This window comes from Staurois parvus, unplaced genomic scaffold (assembly GCF_062004578.1).
Source record: "Staurois parvus isolate SC_StPar_1 unplaced genomic scaffold, SC_StPar_1.0 ptg000575l, whole genome shotgun sequence".
In the NCBI taxonomy this organism is placed as follows: Eukaryota; Metazoa; Chordata; class Amphibia; order Anura; family Ranidae; genus Staurois; species Staurois parvus.
Window position 1 is genome coordinate 5,959,723 of NW_028318371.1, and position 26,443 is coordinate 5,986,165.

The window sequence follows — 26,443 nt, forward strand, 5'->3', positions numbered from 1 at the left end:
TCCATACGAGGACAGGTGTGTGCTGTGGGTGGGGAGTTGTAGTTCCAGCGCACGCCTGCAGTACCCATGTTCCCACACTAGATGTCTCCCCCGCTCAGCCCCGCTCCGCTGGCTCTCCATCCCCGGCTGTCCTCATTAACCCCTGTGTGTCCGGCGGGCGGGGTGCCGGTGGGGTGTCGGTCCCTCCTCCCCGGTGTGCTCAGTATGGAGGGATGGCGGTAGAAGGCGGGGTGGAGGTGCTGCTCCGGGACGGTTGGTACACAGTTGCGGGGAAGTTGTCGGAGATCTCCCCGGTGCTGAGCGCGGACCGGTCCGGGGACAACGGGGTGACCAATGGATCGTTCCGGGGCCCCTCCGAGCCCCCCCAGCCCGAGGCCATCGCCAACCAGAAGCGGACGGTGTGGGTGGTGGAGCCGGGCGGGCTGGGGATCCATGAAGGGGGGCCGGGAGAACAAGATGCCCGTCCTCATCTCCAACATCTTCCGCGGGCTGGCCGCCGACCTCACCCACTCCCTCTGTCGGGGGCGCCATCCTCTCCGTCACTGGCACCGACCTCCGGGATGACACACGTGACGAGGGCGGGCAGGGAGGTCACCCTGGAGGGTAAGTACCACCTGTGACATGGGATGGGGGGCATGTATGTGTAGGGGACATGGGGGGGTAAGTACCACCTGTGGCATGGGATGGGGGGCATGTATGTGTAGGGGACATGGGGGGTAAGTACCACCTGTGGCATGGGATGGGGGGCATGTATGTGTAGGGGACATGGGGGGGTAAGTACCACCTGTAACATGGGATGGGGGGGCATGTATGTGTAGGGGACATGGGAGGGTAAGTACCACCTGTGGGATGGGATGGGGGGGTGTCATGTATGTGTAGGGGACATTGGGGGGTAAGTACCACCTGTGACATGGGATGGGGGGGCATGTATGTGTAGGGGACATGGGAGGGTAAGTACCACCTGTGGGATGGGATGGGGGGGTGGCATGTATGTGTAGGGGACATGGGGGGGTAAGTACCACCGATGGGATGGGGGGGCATGTATGTGTAGAGGACATGGGGGGGGTAAGTACCACCAATGGGATGGGGGGGCATGTATGTGTAGGGGACATGGGGGGAGGTATGTACCACCTGTGGCATGGGATGGGGAGGCATGTATGTGTAGGGGACTTGGGGGGTAAGTACCACCTGTGGGATGGGATGGGGGGGTGGCATGTATGTGTATGGGACATGGGGGGGTAAGTACCACCTGTGGGATGGGGGGGCATGTATGTGTAGGGGACATGGGGGGAGGTAAGTACCACCTGTGACATGGGATGGGGAGAGGTGCTATGTATGTGTAGGGGACATGGGTGGTAAGTACCACCTGTGACATGGGATGGGGTGCCATGTATGTGTAGGGGGCATGGGGGGTAAGTACCACATGTGACGTGGGATGGGGGGCATGTATGTGTAAGGGACATGGGGGGGTAAGTACCACCTGTGACATGGGATGGGGGGCATGTATGTGTAGGGGACATGGGGGGGTAAATACCACCTGTGACATGGGATGGGGGGGCATGTATGTGTAGGGGACATGTGGGGGTAAGTACCACCTGTGACATGGATGGGGGTGCCATGTATGTGTAGGGGACATGGGGGGGGGGTAAGTACCACCTGTGGCATGGGATGGGGGGCATGTATGTGTAGGGGACATGTGGGGGTAAGTACCACCTGTGACATGGGATGGGGGTGCATGTATGTGTAGGGGACATGGGGGGAGGTAAGTACCACCTGTAAAATGGGATGGGGGTGCCATGTATGTGTAGGGGACATGGGGGGTAAGTACCACCTGTGACATGGGATGGAGGTTCCATGTATGTGTAGGGGACATGGGGGGAGGTAAGTACCACCTGTGACATGGGGGGAGGTAAGTACCATCTGTGACATGGGATGGGGGTGCCATGTATGTGTAGGGGACATGGGGGGGGGTACGTACCACCTGCGGGATGGGATGGGGGGGCATGTATGTGTAGGAGACATGGGGGGGGGGTAAGTACCACCTGTGACATGGGATGGGGGTGCCATGTATGTGTAGGGGACATGGGGGGTTAAATACCACCTGTGGCATGGTATGGGAGTCATGTATGTGTAGGGGACATGGGGTGGGGGTAAGTACCACCTGTGGGATGGGGGAGCATGTATGTGTAGGGGACATGGGAGGTAAGTACCACCTGTGGGATGGGATGGGGGGGGCATGTATGTGTAGGGGACATGGGGGGGTAAGTGCCACCTGTGACATGGGATAGGGGGCATGTATGTGTAGGGGACATGGGGGGGTAAGTACCACCTGTGGCATGGGATGGGGGGGCATGTATGTGTAGGGGACATGGGGGGGTAAGTACCACCTTTGGCATGGGATGGGGGGCATGTATGTGTAGGGTTCATGGGGGGGGGGTAAGTACCACCTGTGGCATGGAATGGGGGGGGCATGTATGTGTAGGGGACATGGGGGGGTAAGTACCACCTGTGGCATGGGATGGGGGGCATGTATGTGTAGGGGACATGGGGGGGTAAGTACCACCTGTGGCATGGGATGGGGGGGCATGTATGTGTAGGGGACATGGGGGGGTAAGTACCACCTTTGGCATGGGATGGGGGGCATGTATGTGTAGGGGTCATGGGGGGGGGTAAGTACCACCTGTGGCATGGAATGGGGGGGCATGTATGTGTAGGGGACATGGGGGGGTAAGTACCACCTGTGGCATGGGATGGGGGGGGCATGTATGTGTAGGGGACATGGGGGGGTAAGTACCACCTGTGGCATGGGATGGGGAGGCATGTATGTGTAGGGGACTTGGGGGGTAAGTACCACCTGTGGGATGGGATGGGGGGGTGGCATGTATGTGTATGGGACATGGGGGGGTAAGTACCACCTGTGGGATGGGGGGGCATGTATGTGTAGGGGACATGGGGGGAGGTAAGTACCACCTGTGACATGGGATGGGGAGAGGTGCTATGTATGTGTAGGGGACATGGGTGGTAAGTACCACCTGTGACATGGGATGGGGTGCCATGTATATGTAGGGGGCATGGGGTGTAAGTACCACATGTGACGTGGGATGGGGGGCATGTATGTGTAGGGGACATGGGGGGGGTAAGTACCACCTGTGACATGGGATGGGGGGCATGTATGTGTAGGGGACATGGGGGGGTAAGTACCACCTGTGACATGGGATGGGGGGCATGTATGTGTAGGGGACATGTGGGGGTAAGTACCACCTGTGACATGGGATGGGGGGGCATGTATGTGTAGGGGACATGTGGGGGTAAGTACCACCTGTGACATGGATGGGGGTGCCATGTATGTGTAGGGGACATGGGGGGGGGGTAAGTACCACCTGTGGCATGGGATGGGGGGCATGTATGTGTAGGGGACATGTGGGGGTAAGTACCACCTGTGACATGGGATGGGGGTGCATGTATGTGTAGGGGACATGGGGGGAGGTAAGTACCACCTGTAAAATGGGATGGGGGTGCCATGTATGTGTAGGGGACATGGGGGGTAAGTACCACCTGTGACATGGGATGGAGGTTCCATGTATGTGTAGGGGACATGGGGGGAGGTAAGTACCACCTGTGACATGGGGGGAGGTAAGTACCATCTGTGACATGGGATGGGGGTGCCATGTATGTGTAGGGGACATGGGGGGGGTACGTACCACCTGCGGGATGGGATGGGGGGGCATGTATGTGTAGGAGACATGGGGGGGGGTAAGTTCCACCTGTGACATGGGATGGGGGTGCCATGTATGTGTAGGGGACATGGGGGGTTAAATACCACCTGTGGCATGGTATGGGAGTCATGTATGTGTAGGGGACATGGGGTGGGGGTAAGTACCACCTGTGGGATGGGGGAGCATGTATGTGTAGGGGACATGGGAGTTAAGTACCACCTGTGGGATGGGATGGGGGGGGGCATGTATGTGTAGGGGACATGGGGGGGTAAGTGCCACCTGTGACATGGGATAGGGGGCATGTATGTGTAGGGGACATGGGGGGGTAAGTACCACCTGTGGCATGGGATGGGGGGGCATGTATGTGTAGGGGACATGGGGGGGTAAGTACCACCTTTGGCATGGGATGGGGGGCATGTATGTGTAGGGGTCATAGGGGGGGGGGGTAAGTACCACCTGTGGCATGGAATGGGGGGGCATGTATGTGTAGGGGACATGGGGGGGTAAGTACCACCTGTGGCATGGGATGGGGGGGGGCATGTATGTGTAGGGGACATGGGGGGGGTAAGTACCACCTGTGGCATGGGATGGGGGGGGCATGTATGTGTAGGGGACATGGGGGGGTAAGTACCACCTTTGGCCTGAGGTTGGGGGCATGTATGTGTAGGGGTCATGGGGGGGGTAAGTACCACCTGTGCCATGGGATGGGGGGGGCATGTATGTGTAGGGGACATGGGGGGGGGTAAGTACCACCTGTGTCATGGGATGGGGGGGCATGTATGTGTAGGGGACATGGGGGGTAAGTACCACCTGTGTCATGGGATGGGGGGGGCATGTATGTGTAGGGGACAATGGGGGGGTAAGTACCACCTGTGTCATGGGATGGGGGGGGCATGTATGTGTAGGGGACATGGAGGGTAAGTACCACCTGTGGCATGGGATGGGGGGGGGCATGTATGTTTAGGGGACTTGGGTACGTACGACCTGTGACATGGGATGGGGGTGCCATATATGTGTAGGGGACTTGGGGGGGTAAGTACCACCTGTGGCATGGGATAGGGGGGCATGTATGTGTAGGGGACATGGTGGGTAAATACCACCTGTGACATGGGATGGGGGCGCATGTATGTGTAGTGGACATGGGGGGTTAAGTACCGCCTGTGACATGGGATGGAGGGGTGTCATGTATGTGTAGGGGACATGGTGGGGTAAGTACCACCTGTGGCATGGGATAGGGGGGCATGTATGTGTAGGGGACATGGGGGGTAAATACCACCTGTGACATGGGATGGGGGGGCATGTATGTGTAGGGGACATGGGGGGTTAAGTACCGCCTGTGACATGGGATGGAGGGGTGTCATGTATGTGTAGGGGACATGGTGGGGTAAGTACCATCTGTGGCATGGGATAGGGGGCAAATATGTGTAGGGGACATGGAGGGGGGGGGGGCATGGGGGTAAGTACCATGTATGATATGGGAGGTGCCATGGTATTTAGGGCTCTGCCATGGCAGAGTCGTATTCTGGTGCCATTGGAGGAGGGAGGGTTGCCATAGCAATGGAAAAGTTTTATGGGGGGGAGTGGCCCCTCAGTCTACTGTGGATACTGTATACCATGGGGGGGGGACCTGGCATGTCAGAATCTTTTTGGGGGTCTTGCCATGGCAGTGGGGAAGTCTTACCCAGACGGTTCTGCAATGGTAAAGTCTTATTCTGTATGTCATCCGGGGGGGGGGGGGGGGGGACCTACCATGGTGATAGGAGAGTTGTCCTGGGAGGTCCTGCCGTTGGAAAGTCTTGTTCTGGTTCCATTGGGGGGGAGGGGTGCCATGGCACATCTTATTCTGTATGTCATTGGAGGATGGAAGGACCTACCATGGTAATAGGGGAGTCTTACTGGGAGGGGTCCTGCCCTGGGAAAGTCTACTTTGAGTACAATGTGCCATTGGGGGACTCTGGACCTGCCATTGTAATGGGAGAGTCGTAGTAGGTGGTCCTGCCATGGGAACCATTACAAAGTCATCTTCTGGTACCAATGGGGGGGAGGGGGGACAAGTCTTATTCTGTATGTCATTGGAGGGTGGAAGGACCAGTCATGGTAATAGGAGAGTCTTACTGGGGGTCCTGCCATGGAAAAGTCTTGTTCTGGTACCATTGTAATGGGAGAGTCTTGCTGGGAGGGGTCCTGCCATGGCAAAGTCTTCTTTGAATAACATACACCAGTGGAGGATTCGGGACCTACCATTGTAATGGAAGAGTCTTGCTGGGTGGCCCTGCCATGAGAATCATGGGAAAGTCATCTTCTGGTACCTTTGGGGGGGGGGGGTTGCCATGACAAGTCTTCCTCTGTATGTCATTGAGGTGGGGGACCTGCCATCAGCATTGGGAAAGTGTTATTGGACTGGGGGTCCTGCCATGGCAAAATCGTATTCTATATACCATTGGAGGTCTGGCTGTGCCAATGAGAGAGTTCCCTTTGGAGGCTCCGCCATGGAAAGTCTTCTCCTGTATGTCATTGGAGGTTGGAGTCCTACCATGGTAATGAGAAAGTCTTATTGGGAGGTTCTGCCATGGAAATATCGCTTTCTGGTGCCACTGGGGGTCTTATTTTAGGGGTCCTGCTATGGGAAAGGCTTGTTCTGTATACCTTTGGGGGGGCGGGTACCTACCATGGCAATTGGAGAGTCTTATGTGGGGTCCTGCCATAGCAAAATCTATTTTGAATACTGCACACCATGGGGGGGGGGGGGGGTGACACCTGTCATGGTAATAGGAGAGCCTTATTGGAGAGTCCTGCCATCTGAAGGTCTTGTTCTGGTATCACTGGGTGGAGGGGTGTCATGACAGAGTCTTATTATGCATGTCATTGGGGGTGGGGGACCTCTCATTTTTATTGGGAAAGTGTTATTGGTGGTCCTGCCATGGGAAAGTCTTTTTCTGGTGCCATCGTGGTGAGGGTTCTGCCATCAGAAAGTCTACTTTATATATTGTATGCCATTGGGTGGGAGTGTTCCTGCCATTGGGGCATATTGGGGCGTATTATATCATTGGGGGAAGGATCCTGCCAGGTCAATGGGAAAGTCTCTTTGGGGGTTCTGTCTTGGGAAGTTCTTATTCTGTATCCCATTGGCGGTGGGGTCCTACCATGGTAATGGGAAGGTCTTATTGGTAGTCCTGCCATAGTAACGTTTACTTTGAATACTGATACCATACCAACCCAACCAAACTTCTGATACCAACCCAACCAAACTTCTGATACCATACCAACCCAACCAAACTTCTGATACCAACCCAAACAAACTTCTGATACCATACCATACCAACTCAACCAAACTTCTGATACCATACCAACCCAACCCAACCCAACCAAACTTCTGATACCATACCAACACAACCAAACCAAACTTCTGATACCATACCAACCCAACTTCAACCAAACTTCTGATGCCATACCAACCCAACCAAACTTCTGATACCATACCAAACTAACCCAACCCAACCAAACTTTTGATACCATACCAACTCAATCCAACCCAACCAAACTTCTGATACCATACCAACCCAACCCAACCAAACTTCTGATGCCATACCAACCCAACCAAACTTCTGATACCATACCAAACTAACCCAACCCAACCAAACTTTTGATACCATACCAACTCAATCCAACCCAACCAAACTTCTGATACCATACCAACCCAACTTCAACCAAACTTCTGATACCATTCCAACCCAACCAAACTTCTGATACCATACCAACCCAACCCAACCCAACCAAACGTCTGATGCCATACCAACCCAACCAAACTTCTGATACCATACCAAACTAACCCAACCCAACCAAACTTTTGATACCATACCAACTCAATCCAACCCAACCAAACTTCTGATACCATACCAACCCAACTTCAACCAAACTTCTGATGCCATACCAACCCAACCAAACTTCTGATACCATACCAAACTAACCCAACCCAACCCAACCAAACTTTTGATACCATACCAACTCAATCCAACCCAACCAAACTTCTGATACCATACCAACCCAACCCAACCAAACTTCTGATGCCATACCAACCCAACCAAACTTCTGATACCATACCAAACTAACCCAACCCAACCAAACGTTTGATACCATACCAACTCAATCCAACCCAACCAAACTTCTGATACCATACCAACCCAACTTCAACCAAACTTCTGATACCATTCCAACCCAACCAAACTTCTGATACCATACCAACCCAACCCAACCAAACTTCTGATACCATACCAACACAACCAAACCAAACTTCTGATACCATCCTAACCCAACCAAACTTCTGATACCATACCGACCTGTCCCAACCAAACGTCTCATGCCATACCAACCCAATCCAACCAAATGTCTGATACAATTCCGACCTGTCCCAACCAAACTTCTGATATCATACCGACCCCGCCAAACTTCTGATACTGTACAGACCCAGCCAAACACACTACAATCTGATTGTATGATACCTGTACAGTCCAGTTCATTTTTATCCAATCAGCCAGGTCTTTACTTTTTATAGCCTTTGGTAGATCTAAAGGAGTATGTACATTCAGATTGTATAGTGTATGATACTTTGTTATCGGAGTCATTGGGGGTGATTTACTAAAACTGGAGAGTGCAAAATCTGGTGCAGCTCTGCATAGAAACCAATCAGCCTGCAGGATTTATTGCCAAAGCTTTACTGAATTATCTGAAGTTAGAAGCTGATTGGCTCCCATGCACAGCTGCACCACATTCTGAGTGCTCCAGTTTTAGTAAATCTCCCCCACTGCGTGCGTCGTCAGGGGGAAAATAAAAGCAGAATGAAGATTTCACAATTGCTTTGTCTGGATTGTAAATCAAATCCATTATCAGGTCATCGATCTTCACCTATATTATGACATTTCAGTCATAGGGACATCAGGGCTGGCTATGTCAGCGGTGCTCGCTCTCAGAACACGTGGAATGGACTCATAGAAGGGCAGGAAAGTGGAGGTGTCTGTAGCCACCAATCAGGTGCCGGGTTTTGTTTGCTGGTAACCTGCTCTGCAACAATGTTCTCGGCCGTCCCTTTCACGGATCCGGATCTCTCTGTCTTCTACTCTCCAGCCTCCTCTAGTTTCATCTATGGATTGGTCTAAATCAGGGGTGGGCAAACTTTTTGACTTGAGGGCTGCAATGGGTTCATATATTGGACCCGGGGGCCGGACCAAGAGTAGATGAATGATGTGTATGTGTCATCCATAGTAAGTATAGTAATATTCCCCCATAGTAAGCATAGTAATTAATCCCCCATATAGTAATTCATCCCCCATAGTAATTCATCCCCCATAGTAATTCATCCCCCATATAGTAATTCATCCCCCATAGTAATTCATCCCCCATATAGTAATTAATCCCCCATAGTAATTCATCCCCCATATAGTAATTCATCCCCCATAGTAATTCATCCCCCATAGTAATTCATCCCCCATATAGTAATTCATCCCCCATATAGTAATTCATCCCCTATAGTAATTCATCCCCAATAGTAATTCATCCCCCATATAGTAATTCATCCCCCATAGTAATTCATCCCCCATATAGTAATTCATCCCCCATAGTAATTCATCCCCCATATAGTAATTCATCCCCCATATAGTAATTCATCCCCTATAGTAATTCATCCCCCATAGTAATTCATCCCCCATAGTAATTCATCCCCCATATAGTAATTCATCCCCCATATAGTAATTCATCCCCCATAGTAATTCATCCCCCATAGTAATTCATCCCCCCTATAGTAATTCATCCCCCCAATAGTAATTCATCCCCCCTATAGTAATTCATCCCCCCTATAGTAATTCATCCCCCCTATAGTAATTCATCCCCCATATAGTAATTCATCCTCCATAGTAATTCATCCCCCATATAGTAATTCATTCCCCATATTAATTCATCCCCCATATTAAGTCCCCAAGTCCCCCCTGTGTCAATTCACTTACCTTTGCTCCGCGCGTTCCTCTCGCCGTGTTCCCGTGCAGTTCCGGTCTTCAGGGCGGACTGTGAGAGGAGCCTAGCTCCCCTCCCCTCACGTTCGTCACGCTGCCCCGCCTACACACATCCTGACAGCCACATCCGCGGGCCGGATTAAAAGGTCCGCCGGGGCGTATACGGCCCGCGGGCCGTAGTTTGCCCATTGCTGGTCTAAATCAATGCTTCTCAACCTTTGTAACATGGAGGAACCCAATAAATACCTTCCAGGTCTCAGGAAACCTCTAATAATTATTGTATCTACATTCGTGTGATCAGTGATATAACAAAAAGCGATGAGCTATACTTTGTATACATCCCGTCCTCTCCATACAAGAGGGTATAATAATAGGAACAACATTAAATAAACAATAATAACACCCAGAAAAGAAAACCGATGCAGCTCATTCTCACTTGCAGCCAAGAGATGGTAAAAATTGATGGCTAAGCTGGGATTTTACCACCCAGCCCAAACCAACAACAGCAGCCAGAGGGGGTTGTACATATGCTGCCCGTCACGTTCTCTGGGCAGTACTGCTACCGAAGGTGACCCATTAAACCCATGGGGGCGCACTGCAAACACATGGCACACAGTTGCAGCTTAATGGTGTGAGTCTTTAAGGGTTAAAACTGGGACCAAGGAGGTGCCATATCACCTCCTGTCAGCCTTAGCATGAAAAGGGCTTCCTTGGAGTGGTGGTCAATAAGAAAAGGGGCCCTTTTGATTGGTAGTATATTAGGAAGAGGTCCACCTTATGTTAGTGGTCAGTGGAGAAGAGCTCCTTTACATTGGTGATCAGTAGGAGAAGATCCTCCTTACATTGGTGGTTAATGGGAGAAGAGGAGGGACCTAATTATAAATGATAGTTAATAGGAGAAGGTCCACCTTACATTGGAGGACGGGGCTTCCTTAGATTGGTGGTGAGGAGGAGTAGGTCCACCCTACTTTGGTGGTCATTGGGAGAAGTGCCCACTTAGATTGGTGGTCAGCAGAAGATCCACCTTACATTGTTGGCTATTGGCGGGAAAGGCAATTTTAGATTGGTGGTCAGTAAGAGAAGGTCCATCTTACATTGATAGTCATTGAGAAAAGAGTCTACTTACATTGGTGGTCAGCAGGAGAAGGTCCTTTAATAGTCATTGGTGAAGGGCCTCCTTAGATTGGTGGTCAGAAGGAGAAGGTCCACCTTACAATGGTGGTCATTGGGAGAAGAGGCCATTTACATTGGTCGTCAGCAGAATGAATGCTCTCCTTACATATGCCTGTATGTGTTTTGGTGCTTACTCAGGCCATTGAAGGAAACATATTCATAAACTGGCTTCTGGTAGTTAAATGGTTCAGTTTTACACTGTCTTACATTTTTCTCTGCTGTCCATCACTTTTTCCTTTTTTTATGCTTTTGTTTCCTGTAATCTTTTGTAATAGTTCTTAATGAGAAAAATATTAGATGGTACAAATAGTCTTGTAAGGAGCACAGATATGGAACCGTTGACAATTCCCAGTCTCCAACAACTCCTATAGCATGTCTTACAGCCTTCAATCATCCCCCTTAACATGTCTAGTCTCTGACCATCACCTTCTAGCATGTCTGCAGTCTCTGACCATCACGTGTAGCATGCTTATGGTCTCTGACCATCTCTTGCAGCATGCCTGTGGCCTCCGACCATTAATAGTTGTAGCATGCCTGTGGTCTCGGACCATCACATTGTAGCATGCCTATGGCCGCCAATCTTCACCTTGTAGCATGCATGTGGTCTCTGACCATCACCTTGTAGTATGTCTATGGTCTCCGACCTTCACCTTGTAGCATGCCTGTGGTCTCTGACCATCACCTTGTAGCATGCCTGTGGTCTCCGACCATCACCTTGTAGTATGCCTGTGGTCTCCGACCATCACCTTGTAGTATGCCTGTGGTCTCCGACCTTCACCTTGTAGCATGCCTGTGGTCTCCGACCATCACCTTGTAGTATGCCTATGGTCTCCGACCATCACCTTGTAGCATGCCTGTGGTCTCCGACCATCACCTTGTAGTATGCCTGTGGTCTCCGACCATCACCTTGTAGCATGCCTGTGGTCTCCGACCATCACCTTGTAGTATGCCTATGGTCTCCGACTTTCACCTTGTAGCATGCCTGTGGTCTCTGACTTTCACCTTGTAGCATGCCTATGGTCTCTGACTTTCACCTTGTAGCATGCCTGTGGACTCCGACCATCACCTTGTAGTATGCCTATGGTCTCCGACCATCACCTTGTAGCATGCCTGTGGTCTCCGACCATCACCTTGTAGCATGCCTGTGGTCTCCGACCATCACCTTGTAGCATGCCTGTGGTCTCCGACCATCACCTTGTAGCATGCCTGTGGTCTCCGACCATCACCTTGTAGCATGCCTGTGGTCTCCGACCGTCACCTTGTAGCATGCCTGTGGTCTCTGACCTTCACCTTGTAGCATGCCTGTGGTCTCCGACCGTCACCTTGTAGCATGCCTGTGGTCTCCGACCGTCACCTTGTAGCATGCCTGTGGTCTCCGACCATCACCTTGTAGCATGCCTGTGGTCTCCGACCATCACCCTGTAGCATGCCTGTGGTCTCCGACCATCACCTTGTAACATGCCTATGGTCTCCGACCATCACCTTGTAGCATGCCTGTGGTCTCCGACCATCACCCTGTAGCATGCCTGTGGTCTCCGACCATCACCTTGTAACATGCCTATGGTCTCCGACCATCACCTTGTAGCATGCCTGTGGTCTCCGACCTTCACCTTGTAGCATGCCTGTGGTCTCCGACCTTCACCTTGTAGCAGGCCTATGGTCTCCGACTTTCACCTTGTAGCATGCCTGTGGTCTCCGACCATCACCTTGTAGCATGCCTGTGGTCTCCGACCATCACCTTGTAGCATGCCTATGGTCTCCGACTTTCACCTTGTAGCATGCCTGTGGTCTCCGACCATCACCTTGTAGTATGCCTGTGGTCTCCGACCTTCACCTTGTAGCGTGCCTGTGGTCTCCGACCATCACCTTGTAGCATGCCTGTGGTCTCCGACCATCGCCTTGTAGCATGCCTGTGGTCTCCGACCATCACCTTGTAGCATGCCTGTGGTCTCCGACCATCACCTTGTAGCATGCCTGTGGTCTCCGACCATCACCTTGTAGCATGCCTGTGGTCTCCGACCATCACCTTGTAGCATGCCTGTGGTCTCCGACCATCACCTTGTAGCATGCCTGTGGTCTCCGACCATCACCTTGTAGCATGCCTGTGGTCTCCGACCATCACCTTGTAACATGCCTGTGGTCTCCGACCATCACCTTGTAGCATGCCTGTGGTCTCCGACCGTCACCTTGTAGCATGTCTGTGGTCTCCGACCATCACCTTGTAGCATGCCTGTGGTCTCCGACCATCACCTTGTAGCATGCCTGTGGTCTCCGACCATCACCTTGTAGCATGCCTGTGGTCTCTGACCATCACCTTGTAGCATGCCCGCACTTACCTCTTCCCCCTTCCACACTGCCTGTCTTTTGAGCTGTGCTAATCAGTATTCTGATCTGGAATACCCCCGTATGTGTTGGATGTCTACAAGGCTTCTTCTGTTTGCCCATGGTGGACATTGTGATCGTGATGTAATCCATCTTCCTCTCCACTTCAGCCAATCAGATAAAGCCTGTTATTTATGTCTTTTCCTGAATGGTGGAGAGGTACTCGGCCTGACTGTTTTTAATTCCGGCCGTACTGCTGCCAGAACAGTGCCGCTTACTGCATGTAGTGGAAAAGGTTGGTTTGGGCCGCCTTGAATTCCAAGGTAAGATTAGAATTTCTAGGGCTGTAGGGTGAGATAAAGGGTGAAGTCTTTACATTTCCAGTCATGAACAGTAGAATGTAAACAAATGGAGCTTCCAATATGTCTCATCAACAGAAGGTGACTAAACAATCAACTTCTGTTGAGGTGGGGAGACCACACACTGATCACAATCTGTCTGGTGGCTTCTGGACTGGCCAAACTTCAACCAGTGTATGGTCAGCTCCAGGCTATACGTAGCATTCAGTTGGCTCAATTCACAAAGACAACAATCCTGGATAGGGATCCCTATTTAATAAAGTGACATTTATTTCCCGTGTCCAGAGAGATTTAATAACTGCAATCTCATGGCTGACATAGACTTGGTTTGTCCTTGTGAGCTGAGCCTACATGTATATTCTAGTGTGGGGGGGTCTGTGAACTGTTACAGACCAGTAATTAGTCTACAGGGTGACATTTGTGGGCTAAGATCCTCTAATATGATAAAGGAGGGAGATCTTGTTGGGTTGCAGAGCTGCAGATAATTATATCATTAGTTTCCTGTTCTTTTAATTCATCCTGAAGCTCATTATAATACAATTTTGGTAAACAACATAATTAATTCTACATAATAGTGTTTGAACTTTTGTGTTTGAAAATAAGCTGTTCATTGGAAAGTCTCATTTTGTAAAATAAAAAAAAAATTGTTGTTTTTCCTTTTTTGGGTCAATTAAGAAAAAATTGAGATGAAACAAATCCTCCTACATACGTTGTACTTGTTTATCTGCAGCTCCCTCTTCTCTACAGCTGTTCAAAGTGCTGAATTAATAAACCTTGTTTGAGATTTCAGAAAACAGGGGGGGGGGGGGTGGAGCTGAAGTTACACTCTTCAGAGCTCAGTGAGAGGAGCTGTGAGAGCTGATTGTAGGGAAGGGAACCCCCCCCCCCTTCACACAGAACACAAGAGCAGAGCTGAGGCTGTCAATCACAGGCTGTGTGCTGAAGCTCCCTCCCCATCACCATTTTTGTATTGGTGTCAGGAACATCTGTCAGAAGTATCTTATGCAGATAGCAGAGGAGCGAGGCATCAGTGAGAAATGACACCTAGTGCTTTGGATTGCGACAACTACAAACTATACAGGGATATGCTTTGTTCATATTTCATGTCAGAGGTTTACAACCACTTTAAAGCTGAACTCCATGGTATTGGCTTTAATGCATAGTTACATTGGACCGGCTTAGACCAATGTAAGTGTACATATTCCATACCTGTCTGTTCCCTGTGGAGGTGGAAAATCACTGCACCAGTACTACAGTCATCCTCATTGTTTTCTGGAACCTGTGCCAAATGGCATGGGATCCACAGGAGGTTGCTCGCTCAGCATGGGTGCCATACAGAGAATGCCTTGAATTTTTCTCAACAGATGCAAAGCATTCTCTGATTGGATGTGGTGGAGAGGCGGGTGGTGACATCGCATTCTCCACCTCGCCCATTCAGAGAGTGCTTTGTATTCATTGAAAAAATACAAGGTGTTCTCTGAATGACACCCATGTGGCTACTGTGTAGCAGGGCAGCTGCTTGGCACAGGACAAACTAGCAAGGCTGACTTGGGGTCATCCCCAGTGACACCGATACAGTGATCAGTGCAAAAAAAAAAGCACTGACACTGTACTAATGGCACTGGGGAGGAAGGGGTTAACATTTTTAGGCAATCAAAGGGTTAACTGTGTGAGGGGAGTGTTTTATTAGTGGGCTGGGGGGTGTTCTTCACAGGAGCTCACTGTCCTGGAAAGTTAAGCTCTGCTCTCCCTCCAGAACAGTGTGCTGGAAACTGACAGGGAGCAGAGCTGCATTGAAAACAATTCAACTGTGCTTGTGTCAGTGTTTGTTGGCAATCGCCAGACCCGGCGGGTAATTACACCCGCGGACGCGATCGGTGCCATGGGCAGGGCGCCTCGAGCGCCACCTACAATGTAAACAGGATGACATTTATAAACGTGAGGGCTCTGAGGAAGTCACGTGACTTGAATGACGTAACGCGTAGGCGCGGTGACGCACTTCCGGCGCGGATGCCATCTTGCTGCACCCAAATTGAACACCCATGCAGATACACCCAGAACATGAGGTTCTGAAATGCTGTTTGTCTAAGGATCAACATGTGAGCGCAATATTTGGATTTCTGTACTTTTATCAAGTTTAATAAAAGGTATCACACTATGGGAGGGTCTATCTGTGTCTTCTGAGATGTCGGCTCTTACCACATGTTTACCTGGCGAGGATTCTGCTACTTATATGTACATCCCAGGGAGTGAGATCGCTGTGGGGGGAGAGATCCAGGAGTAGAGGAATCATGTGCATGGAGGGTCTGTGGTAGTGATCCAGAAGTGTTTTCACCCCTTTGCAGGTCGTAGCAAGAAGGTGAGCGGCCAATCCGGCTTCTGACGGATACCCTCCTGTGACTACTCACGTACACCATCCACGTCCACGAGTACAGTGGTGTAGGGCCACAATTTGGACTTTTTTTTGCTAGTTTTCCACTTTATTTGGAGTCATGCATTTGGCATAATATAGGTTCACATTTGTTCATAGTATTGATTGTGTTTGATTTACGTATATTGATTGGATATGAAAACACTTTTTTGGGATTTGGATATTTTATGTATACATGTTTATGCACGTTTTGCACTTTTCATGCGTTTTCTTGAGTTTAATTTTGGACGTATCACTCTTTAGTCTGATTTGGGCTAAGTTTATATATTTGTTTGCACCATCACTTTGGATTCTAACTTTGGCTGTATACACAATTATACCAAACCATCAGTATTGCTAAATCTGAAATTACCATCTTTTAGGTGGTTCAACATTCACTGCGTACACTTTGGATCAGTTCACTGATTATAGATCCCTGGAGGATCAGGTCACTGTTTATGGTTTTGTTGCACATTGTGTCACCTTTTATACACTTTTTCATTTATATGTTCATTTCTATAGTATTAATATCAATATTTATTTATTTCAGGTACTTCTATAGCACCTCAATTTACTCAGCGCTTTACATATATATTGTACATTCACATCAGTCCCTAACCCTCAAGGGGCGTACAATCTAAGGTCCCTAACTCACATCCATACATACACATACTAGGGACAATTTAGACAGGAGCCAATTACCTACCAGCATGTCTTTGGAGTGTGGGAGGAAACCGGGGTACCCCGAGGAAACCCACGCAGACACAGGGAGAACATGCAAACTCCAGGCAGGTGGTGCCATGGTTTGGATTCGAACCAGCGACCCGAGTACTGCCAGGTGGAAGTGCTAACCATTTAGCCACCATGTTGCCCGATTATTATGATATTATCAGAGTAGCGCTGCATCACTTCCGTATTTTTATATCTTGTATCATTTGGGTATATGATTGGATGTTAGCAGCTTCCGTTATTTAGACTAGACAAAGCTTTTTTAGGTTGAAGCGCAGGAGGTTTCCACCATTATATCTTGAGTAAGTACAGAAAATTCATTTAGCTTCTACTTCCTGGAATCCATCTGCTGTTAGCTCAGGCATGCAGACAGGAGGATGTGCTAGGGTGAGAAAGTCCCCACTCCTCTCCTCCAGATGAAAGGAAAAAAAAAACCCGTGAAGACTCCTGGGATCTATGACATCATAATGGCCCAGAAACCGGAAGCAACTCAAGAAATGTGAACAAAAAAGTTTAAGACAAGTAAATAGAATATATCTTCCTATCTATCCAGCAGTAAAAGGATTAAAAATAGGTAATGTTGATTAAGAGAGAGAGGTTAGCTTCACTTTAAATCCGGGCTAAAGTTTTATTTGTAAAAATGCAGTCTGCATCTCTTGTATCATGTCCGCAGTCTCTGACCATCTCTTGTATCATGTCCGCAGTCTCTGATCATCTCTTGTATCATGTCCGCAGTCTCTGACCATCTCTTGTATCATGTCCGCAGTCTCTGACCATCTCTTGTATCATGTCCGCAATCTCTGACCATATCTTGTATCATGTCCGCAGTCTCTGATCATCTCTTGTATCATGTCCGCAGTCTCTGATCATCTCTTGTATCATGTCCGCAGTCTCTGACCATCTCTTGTATCATGTCCACAGTCTCTGATCATCTCTTGTATACTGTCCGCAGTCTCTGACCATCTCTTGTATCATGTCTGCAGTCTCTGACCATCTCTTGTATCATGTCCGCAGTCTCTGACCGTCTCTTGTATCATGTCCGCAGTCTCTGACCATCTCTTGTATCCTGTCCGCATTCTCTGATCATCTCTTGTATCATGTCCACAGTCTCTGACCATCTCTTGTGTCATGTCCACAGTCTCTGACCATCTCTTGTATCATGTCTACAGTCACTGACCATCTCTTGTATCATGTCCACAATCTCTGACCATCTCTTGTATCATGTCCGCAGTCTCTGACCATCTCTTGTATCATGTCTGCATTCTCTGACCGTCTCTTGTATCATGTCTGCAGTCTCTGACCATCTCATATATCATGTCTGCAGTCTCTGACCATCTCTTGTATCATGTCTGCAGTCTGACCATCTCCTGTATCATATCCGCAGTCTCTGACCATCTCTTGTATCATGTCCACAGTCTCTGACCATCTCTTGTATTATGTCTACAGTCTCTGACCATCTCACAGCCACCCCCTGACAACAAAACAAGAAGTCTTTAGAAAATCTTTATTGTCATTTTACCAGCTTGACCTCCATGGTCCTGTCACATATTAATAAATGGCTGCCTTGCCTATTCCTGAGACAGGACCTTGGAGCTTACAGCTACAATCCATAGCCCACTTTTACTTAAAGCAGAACTCCGGGCAAAACCTTCATTACATGTCCTTGCTGATTTCCTACCTTCACTGAATATGTCTTCCATCTTCTGGTTCATTCAGTAGTTGCTGTGAAATAATCTTTTCATTTTCAAGTCAAACCGTTAATGTTCCTTGGTTTCCTGTTTGTAAGAGCCGTGGCTGCTATGCCACTGGTCTTGGCACATCCCTTCTGTAGTTCTTTCTCCAGGAAGCAGTGATGTAATTCAGCCCCACTTGCAATGGTGGGCAGACCGAGACTCTCAGACACATTCAACATGTGCAGGCCTAGTATACCCGCCCACATGTCTGCAGTCTCTGACCATCTCTTGTATCATGTCCGCAGTCTCTGACCATATCTTGTATCATGTCTGCAATCTCTGACCATCTCCTGTATCATGTCCGCAGTCTCTGACCATCTCTTGTATCATGTCCACAGTCTCTGATCATCTCTTGTATCATGTCCACAGTCTCTGATCATCTCTTGTATCATGTCCGCAGTCTCTGACCATCTCTTGTATCATGTCCGCAGTCTCTGACCGTCTTTTGTATCATGTCCGCAGTCTCTGACCGTCTCTTGTATCATGTCCGCAGTCTCTGACCGTCTCTTGTATCATGTCCACAGTCTCTGACCATCTCTTGTATACTGTCCGCAGTCTCTGACCATCTCTTGTATCATGTCTGCAGTCTCTGACCATCTCTTGTATCATGTCCGCAGTCTCTGACCATATCTTGTATCATGTCCGCAATCTCTGACCATCTCCTGTATCATGTCTGCAGTCTCTGATCATCTCTTGTATCATGTCCGCAGTCTCTGACCATCTCTTGTATCATGTCCGCAGTCTCTGACCGTCTCTTGTATCATGTCCGCAGTCTCTGACCGTCTCTTGTATCATGTCCACAGTCTCTGATCATCTCTTGTATCATGTCCGCAGTCTCTGACCATCTCTTGTATCATGTCTGCATTCTCTGACTGTCTCTTGTATCATGTCTGCAGTCTCTGACCATCTCATATATCATGTCTGCAGTCTCTGACCATCTCTTGTATCATGTCTGCAGTCTGACCATCTCCTGTATCATATCCGCAGTCTCTGACCATCTCTTGTATCTTGTCTGCAGTCTCTGACCATCTCTTGTATCATGTCCGCAGTCTCTGACCATCTCTTGTATCATGTCCGCAGTCTCTGACCATCTCTTGTATCATGTCTGCAGTCTCTGGCCATCTCTTGTATCATATCCGCAGTCTCTGACCATCTCTTGTATTATGTCTGCAGTCTCTGACCATCTCACAGCCACCCCCTGACAACAAAACAAGAAGTCTTTAGAAAATCTTTATTGTCATTTTACCAGCTTGACCTCCATAGTCCTGTCACATATTAATAAATGGCTGCCTTGCCTATTCCTGAGACAGGACCTTGGAGCTTACAGCTACAATCCATAGCCCACTTTTACTTAAAGCAGAACTCCGGGCAAAACCTTCATTACATGTCCTTGCTGATTTCCTACCTTCACTGAATATGTCTTCCATCTTCTGGTTCATTCAGTAGTTGCTGTGAAATAATCTTTTCATTTTCAAGTCAAACCGTTAATGTTCCTTGGTTTCCTGTTTGTAAGAGTGGTGGCTGCTATGCTACTGGTCTTGGCACATCCCTTCTGTAGTTCTTTCTCCAGGAAGCAGTGATGTAATTCAGCCCCACTTGCAATGGTGGGCAGACCGAGACTCTCAGACACATTCAACATGTGCAGGCCTAGTATACCCGCCCACATGTCTGCAGTCTCTGACCATCTCTTGTATCATGTCCGCAGTCTCTGACCATATCTTGTATCATGTCTGCAATCTCTGACCATCTCCTGTATCATGTCCGCAGTCTCTGACCATCTCTTGTATCATGTCCACAGTCTCTGATCATCTCTTGTATCATGTCCACAGTCTCTGATCATCTCTTGTATCATGTCCGCAGTCTCTGACCATCTCTTGTATCATGTCCGCAGTCTCTGACCGTCTTTTGTATCATGTCCGCAGTCTCTGACCGTCTCTTGTATCATGTCCGCAGTCTCTGACCGTCTCTTGTATCATGTCCACAGTCTCTGACCATCTCTTGTATACTGTCCGCAGTCTCTGACCATCTCTTGTATCATGTCTGCAGTCTCTGACCATCTCTTGTATCATGTCCGCAGTCTCTGACCATATCTTGTATCATGTCCGCAATCTCTGACCATCTCCTGTATCATGTCCGCAGTCTCTGATCATCTCTTGTATCATGTCCGCAGTCTCTGACCATCTCTTGTATCATGTCCGCAGTCTCTGACCATCTCTTGTATCATGTCCGCAGTCTCTGACCGTCTCTTGTATCATGTCCGCAGTCTCTGACCGTCTCTTGTATCATGTCCACAGTCTCTGACCATCTCTTGTATCCTGTCCGCAGTCTCTGATCATCTCTTGTATCATGTCCACAGTCTCTGACCATCTCTTGTGTCATGTCCACAGTCTCTGACCATCTCTTGTATCATGTCTACAGTCACTGACTATCTCTTGTATCATGTCCACAATCTCTGACCATCTCTTGTATCATGTCCGCAGTCTCTGACCATCTCTTGTATCATGTCTGCATTCTCTGACTGTCTCTTGTATCATGTCTGCAGTCTCTGACCATCTCATATATCATGTCTGCAGTCTCTGACCATCTCTTGTATCATGTCTGCAGTCTGACCATCTCCTGTATCATATCCGCAGTCTCTGACCATCTCTTGTATCTTGTCTGCAGTCTCTGACCATCTCTTGTATCATGTCCGCAGTCTCTGACCATCTCTTGTATCATGTCCGCAGTCTCTGACCATCTCTTGTATCATGTCTGCAGTCTCTGGCCATCTCTTGTATCATGTCCGCAGTCTCTGACCATCTCTTGTATCATGTCTGCAGTCTCTGGCCATCTCTTGTATCATATCCGCAGTCTCTGACCATCTCTTGTATTATGTCTGCAGTCTCTGACCATCTCACAGCCACCCCCTGACAACAAAACAAGAAGTCTTTAGAAAATCTTTATTGTCATTTTACCAGCTTGACCTCCATGGTCCTGTCACATATTAATAAATGGCTGCCTTGCCTATTCCTGAGACAGGACCTTGGAGCTTACAGCTACAATCCATAGCCCACTTTTACTTAAAGCAGAACTCCGGGCAAAACCTTCATTACATGTCCTTGCTGATTTCCTACCTTCACTGAATATGTCTTCCATCTTCTGGTTCATTCAGTAGTTGCTGTGAAATAATCTTTTCATTTTCAAGTCAAACCGTTAATGTTCCTTGGTTTCCTGTTTGTAAGAGCCGTGGCTGCTATGCCACTGGTCTTGGCACATCCCTTCTGTAGTTCTTTCTCCAGGAAGCAGTGATGTAATTCAGCCCCACTTGCAATGGTGGGCAGACCGAGACTCTCAGACACATTCAACATGTGCAGGCCTAGTATACCCGCCCACATGTCTGCAGTCTCTGACCATCTCTTGTATCATGTCCGCAGTCTCTGACCATATCTTGTATCATGTCTGCAATCTCTGACCATCTCCTGTATCATGTCCGCAGTCTCTGACCATCTCTTGTATCATGTCCACAGTCTCTGATCATCTCTTGTATCATGTCCACAGTCTCTGATCATCTCTTGTATCATGTCCGCAGTCTCTGACCGTCTCTTGTATCATGTCCGCAGTCTCTGACCGTCTTTTGTATCATGTCCGCAGTCTCTGACCGTCTCTTGTATCATGTCCGCAGTCTCTGACCGTCTCTTGTATCATGTCCACAGTCTCTGACCATCTCTTGTATACTGTCCGCAGTCTCTGACCATCTCTTGTGTCATGTCTGCAGTCTCTGACCATCTCTTGTATCATGTCCGCAGTCTCTGACCATATCTTGTATCATGTCCGCAATCTCTGACCATCTCCTGTATCATGTCCGCAGTCTCTGACCATCTCTTGTATCATGTCCACAGTCTCTGATCATCTCTTGTATCATGTCCACAGTCTCTGATCATCTCTTGTATCATGTCCGCAGTCTCTGATCATCTCTTGTATCATGTCCGCAGTCTCTGACCGTCTCTTGTATCATGTCCGCAGTCTCTGACCGTCTCTTGTATCATGTCCACAGTCTCTGACCATCTCTTGTATCCTGTCCGCAGTCTCTGATCATCTCTTGTATCATGTCCACAGTCTCTGACCATCTCTTGTGTCATGTCCACAGTCTCTGACCATCTCTTGTATCATGTCTACAGTCACTGACTATCTCTTGTATCATGTCCACAATCTCTGACCATCTCTTGTATCATGTCCGCAGTCTCTGACCATCTCTTGTATCATGTCTGCATTCTCTGACTGTCTCTTGTATCATGTCTGCAGTCTCTGACCATCTCATATATCATGTCTGCAGTCTCTGACCATCTCTTGTATCATGTCTGCAGTCTGACCATCTCCTGTATCATATCCGCAATCTCTGACCATCTCTTGTATCTTGTCTGCAGTCTCTGACCATCTCTTGTATCATGTCTGCAGTCTCTGGCCATCTCTTGTATCATATCCGCAGTCTCTGACCATCTCACAGCCACCCCCTGACAACAAAACAAGAAGTCTTTAGAAAATCTTTATTGTCATTTTACCAGCTTGACCTCCGTGGTCCTGTCACATATTAATAAATGGCTGCCTTGCCTATTCCTGAGACAGGACCTTGGAGCTTACAGCTACAATCCATAGCCCACTTTTACTTAAAGCAGAACTCTGGGCAAAACCTTCATTACATGTCCTTGCTGATTTCCTACCTTCACTGAATATGTCTTCCATCTTCTGGTTCATTCAGTAGTTGCTGTGAAATAATCTTTTCATTTTCAAGTCAAACCGTTCATTTTCCTTGGTTTCCTGTTTGTAAGAGCGGTGGCTGCTATGCCACTGGTCCTGGCACATCCCTTCTGTAGTTCTTTCTCCAGGAAGCAGTGATGTAATTCAGCCCCACTTGCAATGGTGGGCAGACCGAGACTCCCAGACACATTCAACATGTGCAGGCCTAGTATACCCGCCCACATTCACTACAATTCCCTGTGGTTGATGGGAACTGTAGTTTCCTTTTACTGCAGAGAGAGGAGAGGATATGATGTCATCCCGGCTGTTACTCCTCCTCCTTGGTACAGAAGATACTGTTATCTTTTGAATTACAGAGATGAGGTCATGAAAATTCAATGAGACTTTTCTCCTAAATGGTAAAGCTTCTCAACATTTTATTATCTGTTTAGTGTTTTGTGTAGGGTGGTGTACTAATGGGTGATTGTTATGCCTATCCCGGAGTTCTTCTTTAAGTGCTGCCCTTTTAAAATGTCAAGGACTGCACTTGAGGCTCTTCGTATTAAGCAAGTTGACCACCACCGGAAAAAATGGGTCCGCATGGAGTAACTACTTCAAGTGTTTGTTCACCTTCTCATTCTGCTCATTCTTTCTGGAAAGGTGAAGCAACCCTTTAAGGAGCCTGTAGCAGCAATCAGTCTGGTAGGATTGCACATTGCTCCATCCATGTGTGCTATGATCCATTGCTTTGGAATACCGATAGCTATTGGTGGAGCTCACCACCAAGCAAACCATCGTAAACGAGATGGTGAATGCATCTGGCCATACACCAGGATGTTCGTTGGAAAATGTTCTTTTGGGGTGTTGATTTGAATTTCCAAAGGGTAGTGGGTTCAAATCGATGTTTGTTTTCAAATGTAGTGATGAGAAAATTCGAAGGATCAGGATGGAAGGTTGCTTTAAATAAATGACCTTCTAACAGAGAATGCGGATTTTGTTCAGGAAATTACATTTCATTCCAAAACTGAGTGTTAAAAGCAAGAGAAATGTTGAAGTCGGATGTTCGCACGGTCAACACATGTACAAAGGATTTGCAGATGAACGTTTGACAATCTACTAGTGTATAGCCAGCTTTACTGCTCTCCAGCCAACCAGGTTGGATGGGTTGACTGCCTTCTTCCTCATCTCAAACAATGGTTCTTCCCACCACGCTGGCTATGATGTGGCTGCAGGATGCCTGGACCACCATTTCCAAATATATATATAAAACAATGCCTTCAGTTATGACTGCGATCTCTTCTACAGGAGGAGGGATGCCCGCCCCCCTCCCCCACCACCAATTCCTTTCCTGGGCTCTCTCATTCCATTGGGGATCCTGGGACCGCTCCAACCGGCAGCACCGACTTCAATACACACAGAGAAAGGAGCTGATGTAGTTCCTCCCTCTCTGTGGGATCACAGAATGGAAGCAACAAGGATTTTGTCACTTTTGGTTCTGGTTCTGTGTTTACTGGGCAGTTGCCGACCAGCTACTGTGCTGACCCATATGTGTCTGATCAGCTGCATTGGAGGCCAGAGGAGAGATCTGGGGTCTGATAGAGCCAGATGTCTCCATAAAGAGGACCTGTCATAGCCCATGCTGTCACAAGGGATGTTGTACATGCCTTGTGATAGCAATAAAGTTAATTTATAAAAAGAAAAAAAGGGACAGTTAAAAAAAAGTTTAAAATAAATTATTAAAAAAATGTTTTAAAGTGTTCCCTCCCCCCCGTGCTCATGTGCAAATACATACATATACGTAAGTCCCGCACACATATGTAAATGGTGATCACACCATACATGTGAGGTATCGCCACGAACGTCAGAACAAGAACAATAATTCCAGCACCAGACCTCCTGCATCACTCTAAACTAGTAACCTGTAGAGGCTTTTAAAGTGTCACCTGTGGAGATTTGTAGGTCCCGTAGTTTGTAGATGTTCCACGAGTGTACTGCACAGTCTATTCCAAATCAAAACAGAAAGAAAAATGTTTCAAATTTGTTATTACTTTACAAAAAGTGAAGAAAAGGGAATATTTGGCTGTTCAAAAAAAAAAACATGACCTCTTCAAGTATTCTGATGTGTTCAATCTGATCCATGATCCCTGGTATGCGATAAATAGGCCCAACACCGTAGTATGAGAAACATCCCCGTATCATCATGCTTGCACCACCATGCTTCACGGTCTTCACAGTGTACTGTGGCCTGAATTCAGTGTTTGGGGGTCGTCTGACAAACTGTCTGCAGCAGATCCAAAAAGAACAATCTTACTTTCATCAGTCTACAAAATGTTGCCCCATTTCTCTTTTGCCAGTCAATGTGCTCTTTGGTAAATTGTAACCTCTTCAGCACACGTCGTTTTCCCAACAGTGGGACTTTGCGGGGACTTCTTGCAGATAGTTTGGCTTCACATAGGCGTCTTCTAATTGTAACAGTCCTCACAGGGAACGTCACACCTTCTTTCATCACCCCGGAGCTGATCATTGGCTGAGTCTTTGCCATTTTGGCTATTATTCCATCCATTCAAATGGCAGTTTTCTGTTTACTTTCACGTTTTGTTTTCCATTTTACAGCATTTGAGATCATTTTAGCTGAGCAGCCTATCAGTTTCTGCACTTCTTTATATATTTTCTCCTCTCCAATGAACTTTTTAATCAAAGTACGCTGTTTTTCTACACTTTGTCTGGAATGAGCCGTTCCTCAGATTTGTAGAGATATATTATATATAGAGGTATATTCCTTTCAGCAACACTGGCTATATCCATATGAACGTCCAACCTCCAGGAGCCACAATATACCGGGCAGAAAACAAACCTTCCTCACAAATTCACTATTCAGTGTCTCTCCAAAGAAAAGCCAAAGGGATCTGCAATAATGTTCTGCCATAAAAAATGTTCTTTATTAAAACCCGACCGGTACTTACATAATAGGAAGAAACAAGAGCGACAATCATACAAAACGCACTCATATCTACATCTCATTGGTTGGTTTGTATTCCCACAGATGGGGGGCCCAGTTTTTATTTCTGGGGCCTGTTTGTTGCCACCTTAGGCAGACTGTAATGGTTATTATATGGGATTTATTTTGTTATTATATACAGTACATGTTGTTCCTTAAAGCAGTTAGGGTGGATCCTGTCATCTCTAGGTGCATGGAGTACACTCACAGTCCTAGAAAGCTGGACTCTAAATACAGATATGAGAAATGTTTTCCTGTCAGAAGATTTTTATATCTGTTCATCCATTG

At 48.1% G+C, this 26,443-nt stretch overlaps 1 protein-coding gene across 1 annotated transcript in view; it reads left to right on the forward strand.

Annotated features, from left to right (window-relative positions):
- The first annotated feature begins 212 nt into the window (after positions 1–212).
- Positions 213–26,443, forward strand: part of LOC149450387 (beta-1-syntrophin-like) — a 32,045-nt gene continuing 5,814 nt past the window's right edge. The window contains exons 1-3 of the mRNA XM_089692010.1: positions 213–603; positions 15,918–15,931; positions 23,818–23,993. Coding sequence (XP_089548136.1) covers positions 213–603; positions 15,918–15,931; positions 23,818–23,993 — 581 coding nt within the window. The remainder of the gene's footprint in view (positions 604–15,917; positions 15,932–23,817; positions 23,994–26,443) is intronic.